Source organism: Idiotropiscis lumnitzeri, chromosome 7, assembly GCF_059441095.1.
Source record: "Idiotropiscis lumnitzeri isolate Australia: NSW breed Sydney's pygmy pipehorse chromosome 7, RoL_Ilum_1.0, whole genome shotgun sequence".
NCBI lineage: Eukaryota > Metazoa > Chordata > Actinopteri > Syngnathiformes > Syngnathidae > Idiotropiscis > Idiotropiscis lumnitzeri.
This window is the reverse complement of record NC_142397.1, coordinates 23,114,184-23,128,099: the sequence shown is the minus strand read 5'-3', so window position 1 is coordinate 23,128,099 and position 13,916 is coordinate 23,114,184. Positions and strand designations below refer to the sequence as shown.

Here is a 13,916-nt window from a genome sequence, read left to right as displayed (position 1 = left end):
TTTTTCTGTAATTTTGCAAATGCTAAAAATGACAATGACTGACATGTTGAATGTTTACTCTCCAAATTGTCTGAATAAGCTCTGGTCAAATTCTATAATGTTGAACAAATTGCTTTTTCTCATCATAGATTATGACAGGGAGCTGAATCTTACGCAAGAATGTGATCTTATTTTTATCGTTACGTTAATATCTTATGAGGACAGCAATGTAAGCATCAGCGTACAAGGGCTGAGCATTGTCGAGTCTGGAAAATACTATATTTTTTCTAGAGAAATGCTATATGATAGACAAAAATGTTAGAATGATACCATGCGTGATTAAAAAAAATAAAGTGTTAGAAAATAAGGGGAATGGATTTGCTCAACTCAGAAATTCAAATTCAAAACCTTTTTAAAAAAAACTAAAACGGACTGGAGTAGTGTCACAACCCGAAGCAGAAAAGTGGAGACCTGCTTAACAGAGTGCTCGTAGTTGGTCTGCACGAGAAAATGAAATTATTGATTTAAAAAAAGGGCACGTTGTCAAGCAGAATTATTAATCAGACACCTGCGCTACTCCAAAACAACTAACATCTTCCAACACTACAAACACATGCATGCACATGCACACCACCCCCATCCGTTTGAGCTGCTCACCATGATGTGGAGACCCTGATGGGCTACTTGAAAGACCAGGTATGGGGCTACAGCGACCCCCAATGGCTCCTCCTCCGCCTAGGACAGAGACAACTCCTCCAATGCTTCCTCGGCCTAAACTGCCACATGTAGTCATTCTGTTCAATTCCTGCTCAATTTCCTCCAGGCCGGCACTTTTCTGGAACCGAGACATCCGGTTGACAACGCGTGGAGACATGTGCGTGCGGGAACAAGGTGCACCGCCGTAGGGGTTAATTGGAAATACATGGGTAGTACCCCGAAGGGTGCTGATTGCCACCCAACGACTGTCCTGGCTGAAACACATGTCCTGGACCTACATGAAGACATGAAGAAACAACTGTTACCAAACAAAGTCACAATTCAGAAAAATTTAATTCCATTATTAAGTCTTGCGCCTCATAAAAAAAAAAAAAAAATATATATATATATATACATATATATATAAAACTATAATTAATTGTTTTAAAAAAGTACAGGAGAAAAGGGCATTGACAGATCAGGATTTTGCTTCACAATAGATTTTAAATAAAAAATTTATGACTTGAAGACAAGAATTTGATATGTAACGGCAAGGCAAGGTAGTTTATTTATATAGCATAAAGTAACTCAATGTACTTCACACAGACAGAGACAACACCTATACGCTATTACAAAAACAACAGTTATCAACATTCAAAAGCAAAGCGGAGAAAACAAAAGTAGCTTACAAAAATTACTGGCAATATTTAAACATAAAAACAGAAAAAAACACTTAAAAGTAAAGTAAAGAAGTAAAATGTGTTAAATAAAAAAGAAAAAAAAGATTTTAAATGATTTCAAGGACCTCAATCAAAGGGTTGAGAAAAAAGCAAAGTTTTTAACCTGGAATTAAAAGTATTTACATTTGGGGCTGACATCACTGTTGGCGGCTTATTCCATTTGTGTGGAGCATAACAGCTAAATGCAGATTAACCATGTTTACTTTGAACTCTGGGGTCCACTAACTGACCTGAGTCTGCAGACCAAAGAGCCGTTACAATAATCAATTGTACTGGAGATATAAGCATGGATATGTTTCTCCTAGTCTACTTGGAGCATGAAAGCTTTCAATTTGGACATGTTTTTCAGTTGGTGAAAGGATGTTTTAGTGATTGACATGATTGCTGAAAGTCAGCTCTGAGTCTATCAGCACCCCAAATTTTTGGATTTGGTCTTTGGTTTCTCAAGATAGTCACTCCAGGTATTTTCTAACAGCAATCCTCTTTTTTTTATTGCCCAAAAGAAAATTCACTACGTTTTGTTTTGGTTTATCTGAAGGAAATTTTGCTTCATCCAGTTTTTAATTTGCTCAAGAAACTGACAATCTGTGGAGTGAACGAGAAGGGTCCGGCTGCAGCCAGGGCGTTACTGTTCGGACACAAGAACGTCCACTTTCTGACAGCGTTTAGTCGACCAATGAGAAGGATCCAGTTAGAATCGGGGTGTTCCCAATTAGACCTATTTTATGGTGTTAGATTAATGTCACGATTACGTAAGCATAATGTCAAATACCGCGTACGAAAACATGTTTTGTGCATATGCACAAAATAGGTGTTACGCTTACGGCTTCTCTCGTCTACACGCATACAAAACGCTGATTCACGCTTGTGTTGCAGGCGTGACAATTGTGCCACATTTATTAACCAATCAGGAGTAGGACACTAGGGCTGATTCTGATTGGCTGTTTACTGTCCAATCGTAACTCAGAGGTGGGGTAAAAAAATACAATACACCTTTATTTATATAGCGCATTTCACAACAGCTGGAGTTTTAACAAAGCGCTTTCCATCTGGTGTTATATAAATTGGTATAGAATGGCCCTTGGTGTGAGGCCGTTCCCATTCTCAGAACAGGGTGTTCCCGTTAAAAAACGGGAACGCCCATTTGTGGCTGCAACTGGACCATATTGGAGTGAACTGCTGCCATTCGGAGACATTCATAAATATAGTTGAGTGTCATCTGCATGACTATGATAGCCAACATCGCCGTTCTGAAGCATTTTACCAAAAAGTAACATACACATGATGAACACAAGGTATCCTAGGACTGGCCCTTGAGGGACCCCATATGTCATGGTTATTCGATCCGATTTAATACTTCCAATGGTCACAAAGTAACTCCTTTCCTCCAAGTCAGAACAACACCATTTTAAGACTGTACCATCCCCTGTCGCGGGAGCGCGCACGCATTGACTGAAGGCGGCGCGATGTTACTACGTTTGTTTTCATTGAAAGGCACGACGAATGTATGAGTTTGTGTTTTGGATTTGCTGTATTTTAAACTAGGGTTTCCATAAAAGTGGCAGTCTTAGTCGGTGTGGTTTTCAGCACACCATTCGCTACAATTCAACACGTAGAGTAAGCGTTTGGCTCGGGGGGAATTACCTGCATTTGCATTAGTTAAACCAAAGAAATTTCGCAATCAATGAAGCTACCATAAAGTAATTTCAGTGATCAAAACACGATGAAAAGGGGAGAGGATGAGTGAAGTGGGCGATCGTGTTTCCAGCGAGATCAAATTAAGTGGCATCATACAGATAGGTGGTATCCTATTAGAGAACACGTAATTGTATTCCAATTGACTGATTTGTTTATTTTTTACAATCACCGATAGCTGCGTCAAGAGTAGCAAAAGAATAAAAAAATAAAGTCACTCGCGTTCTGCGTCGGACTCGAGGTGCATTCACTGACCACTTACGCAGTAGGAAAGTTACCAGGGGTGACTGATTCAGCACCGCCCGTACGACTGCGCCATAGACCTCATTCCGAACGGTCCGCTGCCGTCCGCGCGCCTGTATAAGGTCTCCCAGCCAGAGCAAGCCGCCATGAAAGAGTACATCACCGAGTCTCTGGCCGCCGGGCTAATCAGTCCTTCCACGTCCCCGGTAGGGGCAGGACTTTTCTTCATTGAGAAAAAAGATAAAACCCTACGGCCCTGCGTAGATTACAAGGCCTTAAACGAGATCACGGTCAAGAATCGCTACCCGCTCCCCCTGCTAGACTCCGCTTTCGCCCCTTTGCAGCAAGCCGTAATATTCACCAAGTTGGATCTTCGCAGCGCGTACCACCTCGTGCGAATCCGCGCGGGGGACGAGTGGAAAACGGTGTTTAAGACCCCGCTGGGGCATTTCGAATACCTGGTCATGCCGTTCGGGTTGTCCAATGCTCCCGCCGTATTCCAGGCCTTTATTAACGATGTCCTGCGGGACTTGCTTAATGTAACCTGTTTCGTATATTTAGATGACATCTTGATCTTCTCGCGCACCGCGAAAGAGCACCAGTTACACGTTCGGGCCGTCTTGCAGCGCCTCCTAGAGAACCGGTTGTATGTGAAAGCCGAGAAGTGCGAGTTCCACCGGAATTCAATACAGTTTTTGGGGTTCATCATAGAGGACGGGCAGATCAAGGCTGACCCGTCCAAGACGCGCGCCGTAGTGGACTGGCCGCCGCCGGCAAACCGCAAACAACTACAAAGATTTTTGGGTTTCGCAAACTTTTATCGGAGATTCATTAAGAACTACAGCCGCCAGGCGCTTCCCCTCACTCGCCTTACTTCCACCAAGACCAAGTTTGCTTGGGACGACCAGGCCGAGACCGCGTTCCAGAGACTAAAACAAGCATTCACGAACCCCCCAGTACTGCGTCATCCTAATACCGAATTTCCTTTTGTTGTAGAGGTGGACGCGTCCGACTCAGGAGTGGGGGCGGTCCTTTCCCAGCGCTCTCCAGTCGACCAGAGACTCCACCCCTGCGCCTTCTTCTCCCGCCGACTCAGCGCCGCCGAGGCTAACTACGACGTGGGAAACCGAGAACTGTTGGCGGTGGTGCTAGCCCTGCAGGAGTGGCGGCACTGGTTGGAGGGCACTACCACACCATTCCTGGTCTACACCGATCACAAGAACCTTTCCTACATAAGCACCGTAAAGAGACTTAACCCCCGCCTGGTGCGCTGGTCCCTCATCTTGAGCCGCTACAACTACACGCTGACGTATCGACCGGGGTCAAAGAACACCAAGCCCGACGCCCTATCACGCATCCACGACCCGGTAGCCGAGGAAGGGGGGCCAGATAGCGTGGTGCCCAGAGACCGCCTGGTGGCTTCCCTGCAGTGGGAAGTTGAAGAGCAGATTCGGGGGGCCCAGTAAGAGGCCGACCAACCCCCCGGTTGCCCAAAGGGACGGTTGTACGTGCCGGTTTCGCACCGTGCGGAGGTATTGAAATGGGGACACGCATCGAAGGTGGCTTGCCACCCAGGGGTGCGCTGAACGCATGGTCTCATCGCCCAACGTTTTCGGTGGCCGGCCCTGGGGAAAGACGTCACGGAATACGTCCAGGCCTGTCCCGCGTGTGCATCCAGCAAGGCGTCGCATCAGCCCTCGGCGGGGCAGCTGCGGCCATTGCCCATCCCTTCCCAGCCGTGGTCGCACATCGCGATGGACTTCGTCACGGGCCTCCCGGCTTCCAGGGGCAACACCGTCGTCCTGACTGTCGTTGACCGCTTCTCAAAGTCCGCCCACTTCATCGCCTTGCCGAAGCTGCCCTCCGCCTTGGAGACTGCCGACCTGCTAGTCTCGCACATGTTCAGGCTTCATGGCATCCCCGAGGACATAGTGTCGGACCGAGGCCCCCAGTTCATCTCCAAGGTGTGGAAACGCTTTTGCCAGTCCCTGGGTGCCACCTCGAGCCTGTCATCCGGCTACCACCCCCAGTCAAACGGACAATCAGAACGCACCAACTAAGACCTGGATGCAGCCCTCCGTTGTGTCTGCCTTGATCGACCATCCTCTTGGGCCGACCATCTCCCATGGGTGGAGTACGCACACAACACCCTGATCTCATCTGCCACCGATCGTTCCCCCTTCATGACAGCCTACGGCTACCAGCCCCGCTCTTCTCTACTCAGGCGGAGGCGGAAGAAGTTCCCTCCGTCCAGCGCCACCTCAAGAGGGCACACCGCGTCTGGAAGGAGGCCAGGGCAGCCCTTACCCGCACGGCCGAGCGCAACCGGCGCATAGCGGACCGCCGTCGACGTCCAGCCCCATCATACCAAGTGGGGGACAGGGTGTGGCTGTCCACTCGCGACCTCAACCTGGCGGGCTCGTCAAGAAAGCTGGGCCCGCGCTTCGTGGGTCCATTCGAGGTCGAGTCCATCCTAAACCCCGTCTCAGTCAGGCTCAAGCTTCCCCTCACAATGAGGATTCATCCCGTGTTCCACGTCTCCCTCATCAAGCCGGCCCTCTCCAGCCCTCTGGCCCCCTCCATCGCCCCGCCACCACCACCTAGGATCGTCGACGGTGACCCTGTCTACACGGTTCGAGAGATCCTGGACTCCAGGCGCAGGGGGCGAGGAGTACAGTACCTGGTCGACTGGGAGGGCTACGGTCCGGAGGAGCGCCAGTGGATCCCCCGCTCCTGGATCGTGTGTCCATCTCTCGTCCGCGATTACCACGCCGCTCATCCGGAGAAACCAGGTGGTCCGCCAAGAGGCGTCCGTTGAGGGGGGGGGGGGGGGGGTACTGTCACGATCCGTGTCTGTCATGCCATGTGCTTTTGTTTTGACAGCTGTGGGGGCGTTCCCCCAGCGATCGTCTCGGGCCAGGCCGTCAGCAGCTGCGGGACGCGCCCACCAGCTCCACACCGGACTCCTATTCACTCACTGATTGCACACACTATTTAAGACACTTACACTGACTCCCCAGCGTCGGATCGTTATCCCACATTGCTCACGTTCATGTCCCATGCTCTTGATCGCACTCTTGTTAATAGTTCTCTTGCTACTGCGTGTTTTGAGTTGTTTTTCCTGCCAGCTACTGCTCGGTCCGTTTTCTGTTCTTTGCTTCCCGATTGGAATCCTCTTACCCTTGTGCGGTAAGCTATTTGCGTTTTGGTTTCTTTCCCTTGCCTTTTGCAAGCGCTTTTCGTTCCTCCTTACTGCCTTTGCTCCCTGGTGTGATTTTCCGCCAGCGCCCTTGTTTATCCCTCGTTCGATCGTTAAGTTCCATAGTCGCTATAGCCGATAGCCCCGGTTGATTCACGATTGCATATTGGAGATTGTCTATTTGATTATTAATAAATATCTTTGTATAACCCATTTTCCCGTGTCCGCGCTTGGAGAGTTCCGCTCAATCCACCAGCACTGCTGGTGGATCATAACAGCCTGTGAGATTGCCACGGTATTTTTTGATTTTATGGAAGTGATTACATGAGCTCACATTCTGCTAATTGTATTGTATCGTAAATTATTGAGCAGAATGCTTTTATACTTTCACAGGTTGAAGTGGACAAGAGTAGTAGTGTGCATTTGCATTTTGGTGGTGATCAGTCGCCGTTTTGGACAACAGAACTTACAAAGCAAGCAATATTACAACGCTTGCCTCCCCGCTGTGATGTAGACAGCTGAGACTGGAAAAAAATAACAAGCCCAGCTCCAAAAGCATATCAATTTGTCGCAAATTTCATCACAAAAAAAGCCCTTAAATCACTGCAGAGTGTTTTAGGGTTGTGGATTTTCAAATCAAATCAACTTTTATTTGTATCGCACTTTTCATACATAAAATGCAGCTGAAAGTGCTGTACAATAAAAAAAAATCCCAATTACTACAAAAAAAGGAAGAACAGCCCCTACCCACTCAACATACTCAACAAGACACATCCACACGCTTGCCTCAACTCACACACACATAAAACACATGCATTCACGAAACCTGATAAACTGTCTGAATAGAGACACATGGCAAGGCACAGAGAAATCATATGAGGAAAGAGTACCTATGGTAGGTCGTCCACGCTGAGGGAATAATGAAAGCAAATTGGATAAATAATATGGCCCAAAACTGTTAGGACATTTAAAAACTAATAAAAAAAACACCTTAAAATCAATCTTGAAACACACGGGTAGCCAATGCAGCGATTTTAAAACTGATTCAATATGTGCCCACCCCCTGGTCCTCATCAGCACCCTTTCCGCTGAATTACGACGTGATTGTAAACTGGAAATACTCTTTTCAGGAAGACCAGAGAGCAGGGCATTACAATAATCTAAATGACAGGAAATAAAAGCATGCCTCAGCACATCCGCCTGAGAGAAAAATGGGCGGACTCTGGGTATTTTCTCGGGGTGATGAAAAACAATCTTGATTGCATTTTTAATATGAGGACAGAAACTAAGTGCAGAGTAAAAAATGACTTCCAGGTTCTTCAAACAATATGAGGGTTTAACAAGTTGTAGTTTTGGTAAAAGGTTCTCCTTTTGATCATCAGGGCCAATAACTCTGTTTTGTCCTGATGAGCTGTAAGAAATTCTCTGCCAACCATGAGTTCATATCTAAAATGCAATTTGAAAGGGAATCAATAGGCCTTGTGTCATCAGGAGAAACGCAATATACAGCAACGTGTCATCAGCATAGCTGAGGAAGAATTCTCCTGATGATGTCCTCAAGGGGAAATTACAAATTAAAAAAATTATATTCAGCCTAAAATTGAACCATGGGTAACGCCACATTTAATAGGAATAGTTATCCATACTTACAAAGGAACTTCTGTCTGTGAAATAGGAAAAAAACAGTTAAAAGCAGTATCAGAGATGACCACCAGGTTTTTAAGTCCATTTAATAAAATGCGAGTTTCTTCACGTTTACAAAGCACCTGAGATCATTTAAAATCCTTAAAAGAGCTGTCTCTGTACTGTGGTAAATCCTAAAACCAGATTGATATTTCACTAAAACATTATTTGTATTTAAAAAAGAATTTAATTTTAGAAACATTTTGGCTAAAATCTTACTTAAAAATGGTACATGGGATACAGGTCTATCATAATTTAAAACACTGTGGGCGGAATTGTTCTTCTTCAGAATGGGCTTCACCATCGCTGTTTCAAAGGCAGTGGGGAATATACCCATTTGAAGAGATCAACTATATTCAAAATCTGTTCTTCGAAGAACCCATAACATATTTTTCAAAGTGATGTAGGAATTGGAATAAAAAAGGCAGGTTGTTTGCTTTACCTGGGAAAAGATTCGACCAAGTGTCCTTGCATCAACCAGGGCAAAACTTTCCACTGTTTCCTCAGGTAAAAATGACTGTCCAGGTTTAAGAAAACTTACATTTTGACGAGCTAAAAGACTGAATCGTTTACTCTCTTTTACTAAGTCCACACAGAGAGCATGTGTTGATGTCTGCTCGGACTTCTTAAAAACAGAGCTGGATAAAAGATCGAAGGTGGAAAAGAGATATCTGGCGTTGTTTTTATCAACTGTGATGAGATTTGAAAAATAAGAAATTCTTGCCTATTTGACTGTTTTATTGCAGGATTGGAGTTGTTTCCAAATATTTAATGGTGAACTGTAAGTTTGAATTTCCTCCACCTCCTCTCTGCAATGTAAAACTGAAAATGGGCCCTGACGACACGACAGTGGTCGGTCTGATCTCGGAAGGTGACGAGACAGCCTACAGAGAGGAGGTAGGGAGACTGACAACTTGGTGCAAGGAGAACAGACTGCACCTTAACTCTGCTAAAACAAAGGAGATTGTCGTCGACTTCAGGAGGAACAAGACGCTGCCGCCCCCCCTCTGCATCGAAGGCGTGTGTGTGGAGAGGGTCCACACGTTCAAGTTCCTGGGAGTACAGATCTCCGATGACCTTTCTTGGAGTCACAACACCACAGCAGTGGTAAAGAAGGTCCGCCAACGTCTGCACTTCCTGAGAGTCCTCAGGAAATTCAACCTGGACAGGAAGCTGCTGCTGGCCTTCTACCACTCGTCCATCGAGAGCCTGCTGACGTACTGTGTCTCCACCTGGTACAGCGGCTGCACTGAGGCGGACAGAGTGAGGCTCCAGAGGACAGTCAAAACAGCGCAAAGGATTATTGGCTGCCCTCTCCCCTCACTGTCGGACATCTACAGTGCCTCAGAAGGGCTCTCAACATCGTCAAAGACAATACCCACCCAAACTCACACCTGTTCGACCTGATGCCCTCTGGCAGGCGCTACAGGTGCATCAAATCAAGGACCAATAGACTGAGAAACAGTTTCTTCCCAAGAGCCATCTCCATTCTAAACTTACACACACACACACGACCACCCGTACCTTGCAGAACAGCAACGTGATGTGTTTTTATATACCCTATTCAGTATTATTTTCCATTGCACTAACTATTCTCTTATTTATCTAATTTATATATTTTATTATTGTTGTATTGCACTGGAGAGGGGAGCTCTCTAATCTCGTTGCACACTTGAGTACAATGACAATAAAGGGATTTCTGATTTCTGAAAACCAAATGAAAATAAAGCAAAGAGAAGCTATGCAGAAAGGGTAAAAACACAATACAGTTTCTGCTAACAACTCTGCGTCTGTGTGGAATGGCCTGAAATCAGCTACAAACTACAAGAGACCACCCCCCAAGCTGTGAACAATAAGGGATTGACTGACAATCTAATCATGTTCTTCTGCAGATTTTTGAAGGACACCCTACACTTGACACCAGCAACTACCTCATTCACACGCAGAGCCCCCGCCACCCTCCTCTCAACTTCTCCTAACTTCTCTCCTCCAAGCGTCTCCAGTTCAGTGTATCTCCCGCTATCTGCTAGTGGATCCACAGTTTCCTGACAGCCAGTAAACAAGAAGTGTGGCGGGACGGGACAGCATATTAACATGCATCAGCACTGGTGCCTCTCAAGGATGCATCCTCTCACTCTGCTCTTCTCTCTCTGCACAAATGACTCCACCTCAATGCACTAAGCTGTCAAACAGCGTAGATTTATAGACGACACCAGAGTCATCGGCCTCATCAAAAACTTGGAATTGAACACGCTCAAGAATGTAGAATCAGTGTTTCTCAAATAGTGGGGCGCGCCCCCCTGTGGGGTACGGTGCGATGCAGAGGGGGGTGCGAGCTGACCTGGGGAACAGGCTTTTTTTCGCAGTATGGCTGAACGATGTATGGTTTTGGTACCATAATTGCAATCTCAGACAACGCGATATTGAGATATTCAAAGCTGCAGTTTGTGCCCCTAGTTCACGCAGTCGGTCACGCAGTACTGATTAAAAAAAAGCGTCGCCCTGTGGCTCGTTGTCCTGGAAGTCCTCACACATGCGACACCTGTCATGGTAAATTGTTTCTCTACAATATCTTAATGTGGGTGTCTACTTTGTCACATTAATAGCCATATGACTTAACAAGTAGCAGTATTGGTTGATAACGCCTTGCAAAAACATTTGGCAGTAACGACTCAATATTATTAGAGTTACAGAGTCTCACGTTACAGATTTGGGACCGCAACACACATTTGATCACATTACTTAAGCATAAGAAATATTATATCCTCCCTGACAATGTAAGCAATTTACAATACTAAACACCACGATTGGAATTCATTGACTCATCAAGAACAAAATGCAGAATCGTTAATTGGATTTCCCATTCTAACTCTCTTCGAGACGATTTTTTTTTTGTTTTCACACGATACATCAGAGACCGCCTTCCTCCCACACTGGACCCCTACCAGTTTGCATACCGAGATAACAGATCCACTGAGGACGCCATCGACACTGCTCTGCATGTTGTGTTGGGCCACCTGGGACAACAGCAGAGCTATGCCAGGATGCTCTTTGTGGGCTACAGCTTTATATCGCATTCAATATGATCATCCCAGACAACCTCATCACCGAACAGGACATTCTCCGCCTCCCCGCCCTCACACGAACCTGGATTAAGGACTTTCTGACCAACAGAATGCAGACTGTGATGCTCGGCCCCTACACATCGTCCACCCAAACGCTGAGTACCAGTTCCCCTCAAGGATGCGTGCTGAGCCCTCTCCTGTACGCTCTCTACACTTATGACTGCAGCCCGGCCCATGAAAACAACACCATCGCTAACAGCTCTCCATCCCAGTGCTCCTGATTGCTTTTTATTAGTGTTTGCTTGCTCTTATTGGCACCAACTGAGGCACAGCATCGATATACCCGCCAGGACATCGTGGACATTGGATATCGATGCGAAATAACCATCACAGAGGAATTTTGCTATGATCGCAAAATTCCGGACGAACTGGCGAGGCCGCCCGGCTCACCGTGGCTTGTCATCGGGACCAGGAGGCGGCGCAGGCGACGCAGAGAGAGGAAGCAGAAGTGGGGCTGCAGGTCCGGTGTCTTGCTACGGCTGCGACGGCGGCCCCACAGGCAACCACTGCCGAGTCTCTACCTCACCAACGCCAGATCCGTGGTCCACAAAATCGACGAGCTGGGATTACTAATCCTGGGAAACCACTATGTGCGAGACAGCAGTGTGATTGTCGTCACGGAATCCTGGCTGCACGCCGACGTCCCCGACGCTAGCATCCAGCTGACTGGGCGCTCGCTACATCGCGCGGATCGGACGAGGGCCACCGGTAAGAGAAGGGGCGGGGGGCTCTGTGTTTACGTGCATGAGAACTGGTGCGGCGATAGCACGATCGTCGAGAAGCACTCTTCCCCCGACATCGAGTTCACGTCCGTTAAATGCCGGCCTTATTTTCTCCCGAGGGAGCTAACGGTAGTGATCGTCACAGCTGTTTACATCCCTCCCGACGCTAGCACTAGCACGGCGCTCTCGCTGCTCGCGTGCGTCATCAATAAACATCAGCGGGCCCACCCTGATGGCGTTCACATAGTAGCGGGAGACTTTAATAAGGCCAATTTAAAGACTGTACTCCCAGAGTTTCACCAGCATGTCAAGTGCCCAACGAGGGGAGACAACACTCTCGACCATGTGTACTCGAACATCAAGCACGCATACAGGGCCCTCCCACTCGCCCCCCTCGGCCAGTCAGACCACCTGTCCTTGCAGCTCGCACCTGCGTACACCCCTGCTTTCAAGACACCAACTGGGACCTCTTTGATCATCAGGACCTCGATGTCTTTCTTGGACTCACAACACCACAGCAGTGGTAAAGAAGGTCCGCCAACGTCTGCACTTCCTGAGAGTCCTCAGGAAATTCAACCTGGGCAGGAAGCTGCTGCTGGCCTTCTACCACTCGTCCATCGAGAGCCTGTTGAAGTACTGTGTCTCCACCTGGTACAGCGGCTGCACTGAGGCGGACAGAGTGAGGCTCCAGAGGACAGTCAAAACAGCGCAAAGGATTATTGGCTGCCCTCTCCCCTCACTGTCGGACATCTACACCGCCCGGTGTCTCAGCAGGGCTCTCAACATCGTCAAAGACAATACCCACCCAAACTCCCACCTGTTCGACCTGATGCCCTCTGGCAGGCGCTACAGATGCATCAAATCGAGGACCAATAGACTGAGAAACAGTTTCTTTCCGAGAGCCATCTCTATTCTGAACTCTCACACACACACGAGACCACCCTTACCTTGCAGAACAGCATCGTGATGTGTTTTTATATACCCTTCAGTATTATTTTCCATTGCACTCTCTTATTTATCTAATTTATATATTTGTCTGTATTATTGTTGTATTGCACTGGAGAGGGGAGCTCTCTAATCTCGTTGCACTCTTGAGTACAATGACAATAAAGGGATTTCTAATTCTAATTCTAATTCTGATATGACAGTGGTCGATCTGATCTCAAAAGGTGACGAGACAGCTTACAGGGAGGAGATCCATAGACTAACGGCTTGGTGTGAGGACAAGAAACAACAGCTCAACACTGCAAAAACGAAGGATATTGTCATCGACTTCAGGAGGAACATGCCACACCCCCTCTACATCAAAGGTGTATGTGTGGAGAGGGTCCACACATTCAAGTTTCTGGGAGTACAGATCTCCAATGAACTCTCCTGGACACACAACACCACAGCAGTGATAAAGAAGGTCCACCAACGTCTGCATTTCCTAAGGGTCTTCAGGAAATTCACCCTGAACAAGAAGCTGCTGCTGGCCTTCTACCACTCGTCCATCGAGAGCCTGCTGACCTACTGTGTACTGTATCGTTGCACACTGAGTACAATGACAAAAAAGGGCATTCTGATGATTCTGATTCTGATTACTTAAGCTTGGCATGGCTGAGAAGTTAATGTTTGTGACACCAATCACTGTCATTGTAAAACATATACGCAAACTATATGGAAAATGCTTTATTACAGCTCCAACTGTTGGGAAATGCGCTGTATAAATAAAATTGTATTGTATTGTATTGTATTGTATTGTACAAGCAAGAACAAATGTAATTTTCTTTGTTTAAAAAAATAAGCTTTGATTTAAAACAGAAAAAAAGTAACTTTAAAGTATGTTAAATTT

At 46.8% G+C, this 13,916-nt stretch overlaps 2 protein-coding genes across 17 annotated transcripts in view; one reads left to right on the top strand and one right to left on the bottom strand.

Annotated features, from left to right (window-relative positions):
- bcas3 (BCAS3 microtubule associated cell migration factor) overlaps positions 1–13,916 on the bottom strand; it is a 474,526-nt gene that overhangs the window by 327,442 nt on the left and 133,168 nt on the right. For all 16 annotated transcript variants that reach the window (XM_088299829.1, XM_088299828.1, XM_088299825.1 and 13 more), the window contains one exon: positions 637–970. In XM_088299829.1, the coding sequence (XP_088155955.1) occupies positions 637–970 (334 nt within the window). The remainder of the gene's footprint in view (positions 1–636; positions 971–13,916) is intronic.
- On the top strand, positions 5,479–6,171 carry LOC148334296 (uncharacterized). The gene has a single exon (XM_088300999.1). It carries the CDS (start codon positions 5,479–5,481, stop codon positions 6,169–6,171), a length of 693 nt encoding a protein of 230 aa, XP_088157125.1.

Excerpts from the sequence above, each read along its gene's own strand:
- LOC148334296 (XM_088300999.1), top strand. The coding sequence starts at position 5,479 with ATGGGTGGAGTACGCACACAACACCCTGATCTCATCTGCCACCGATCG.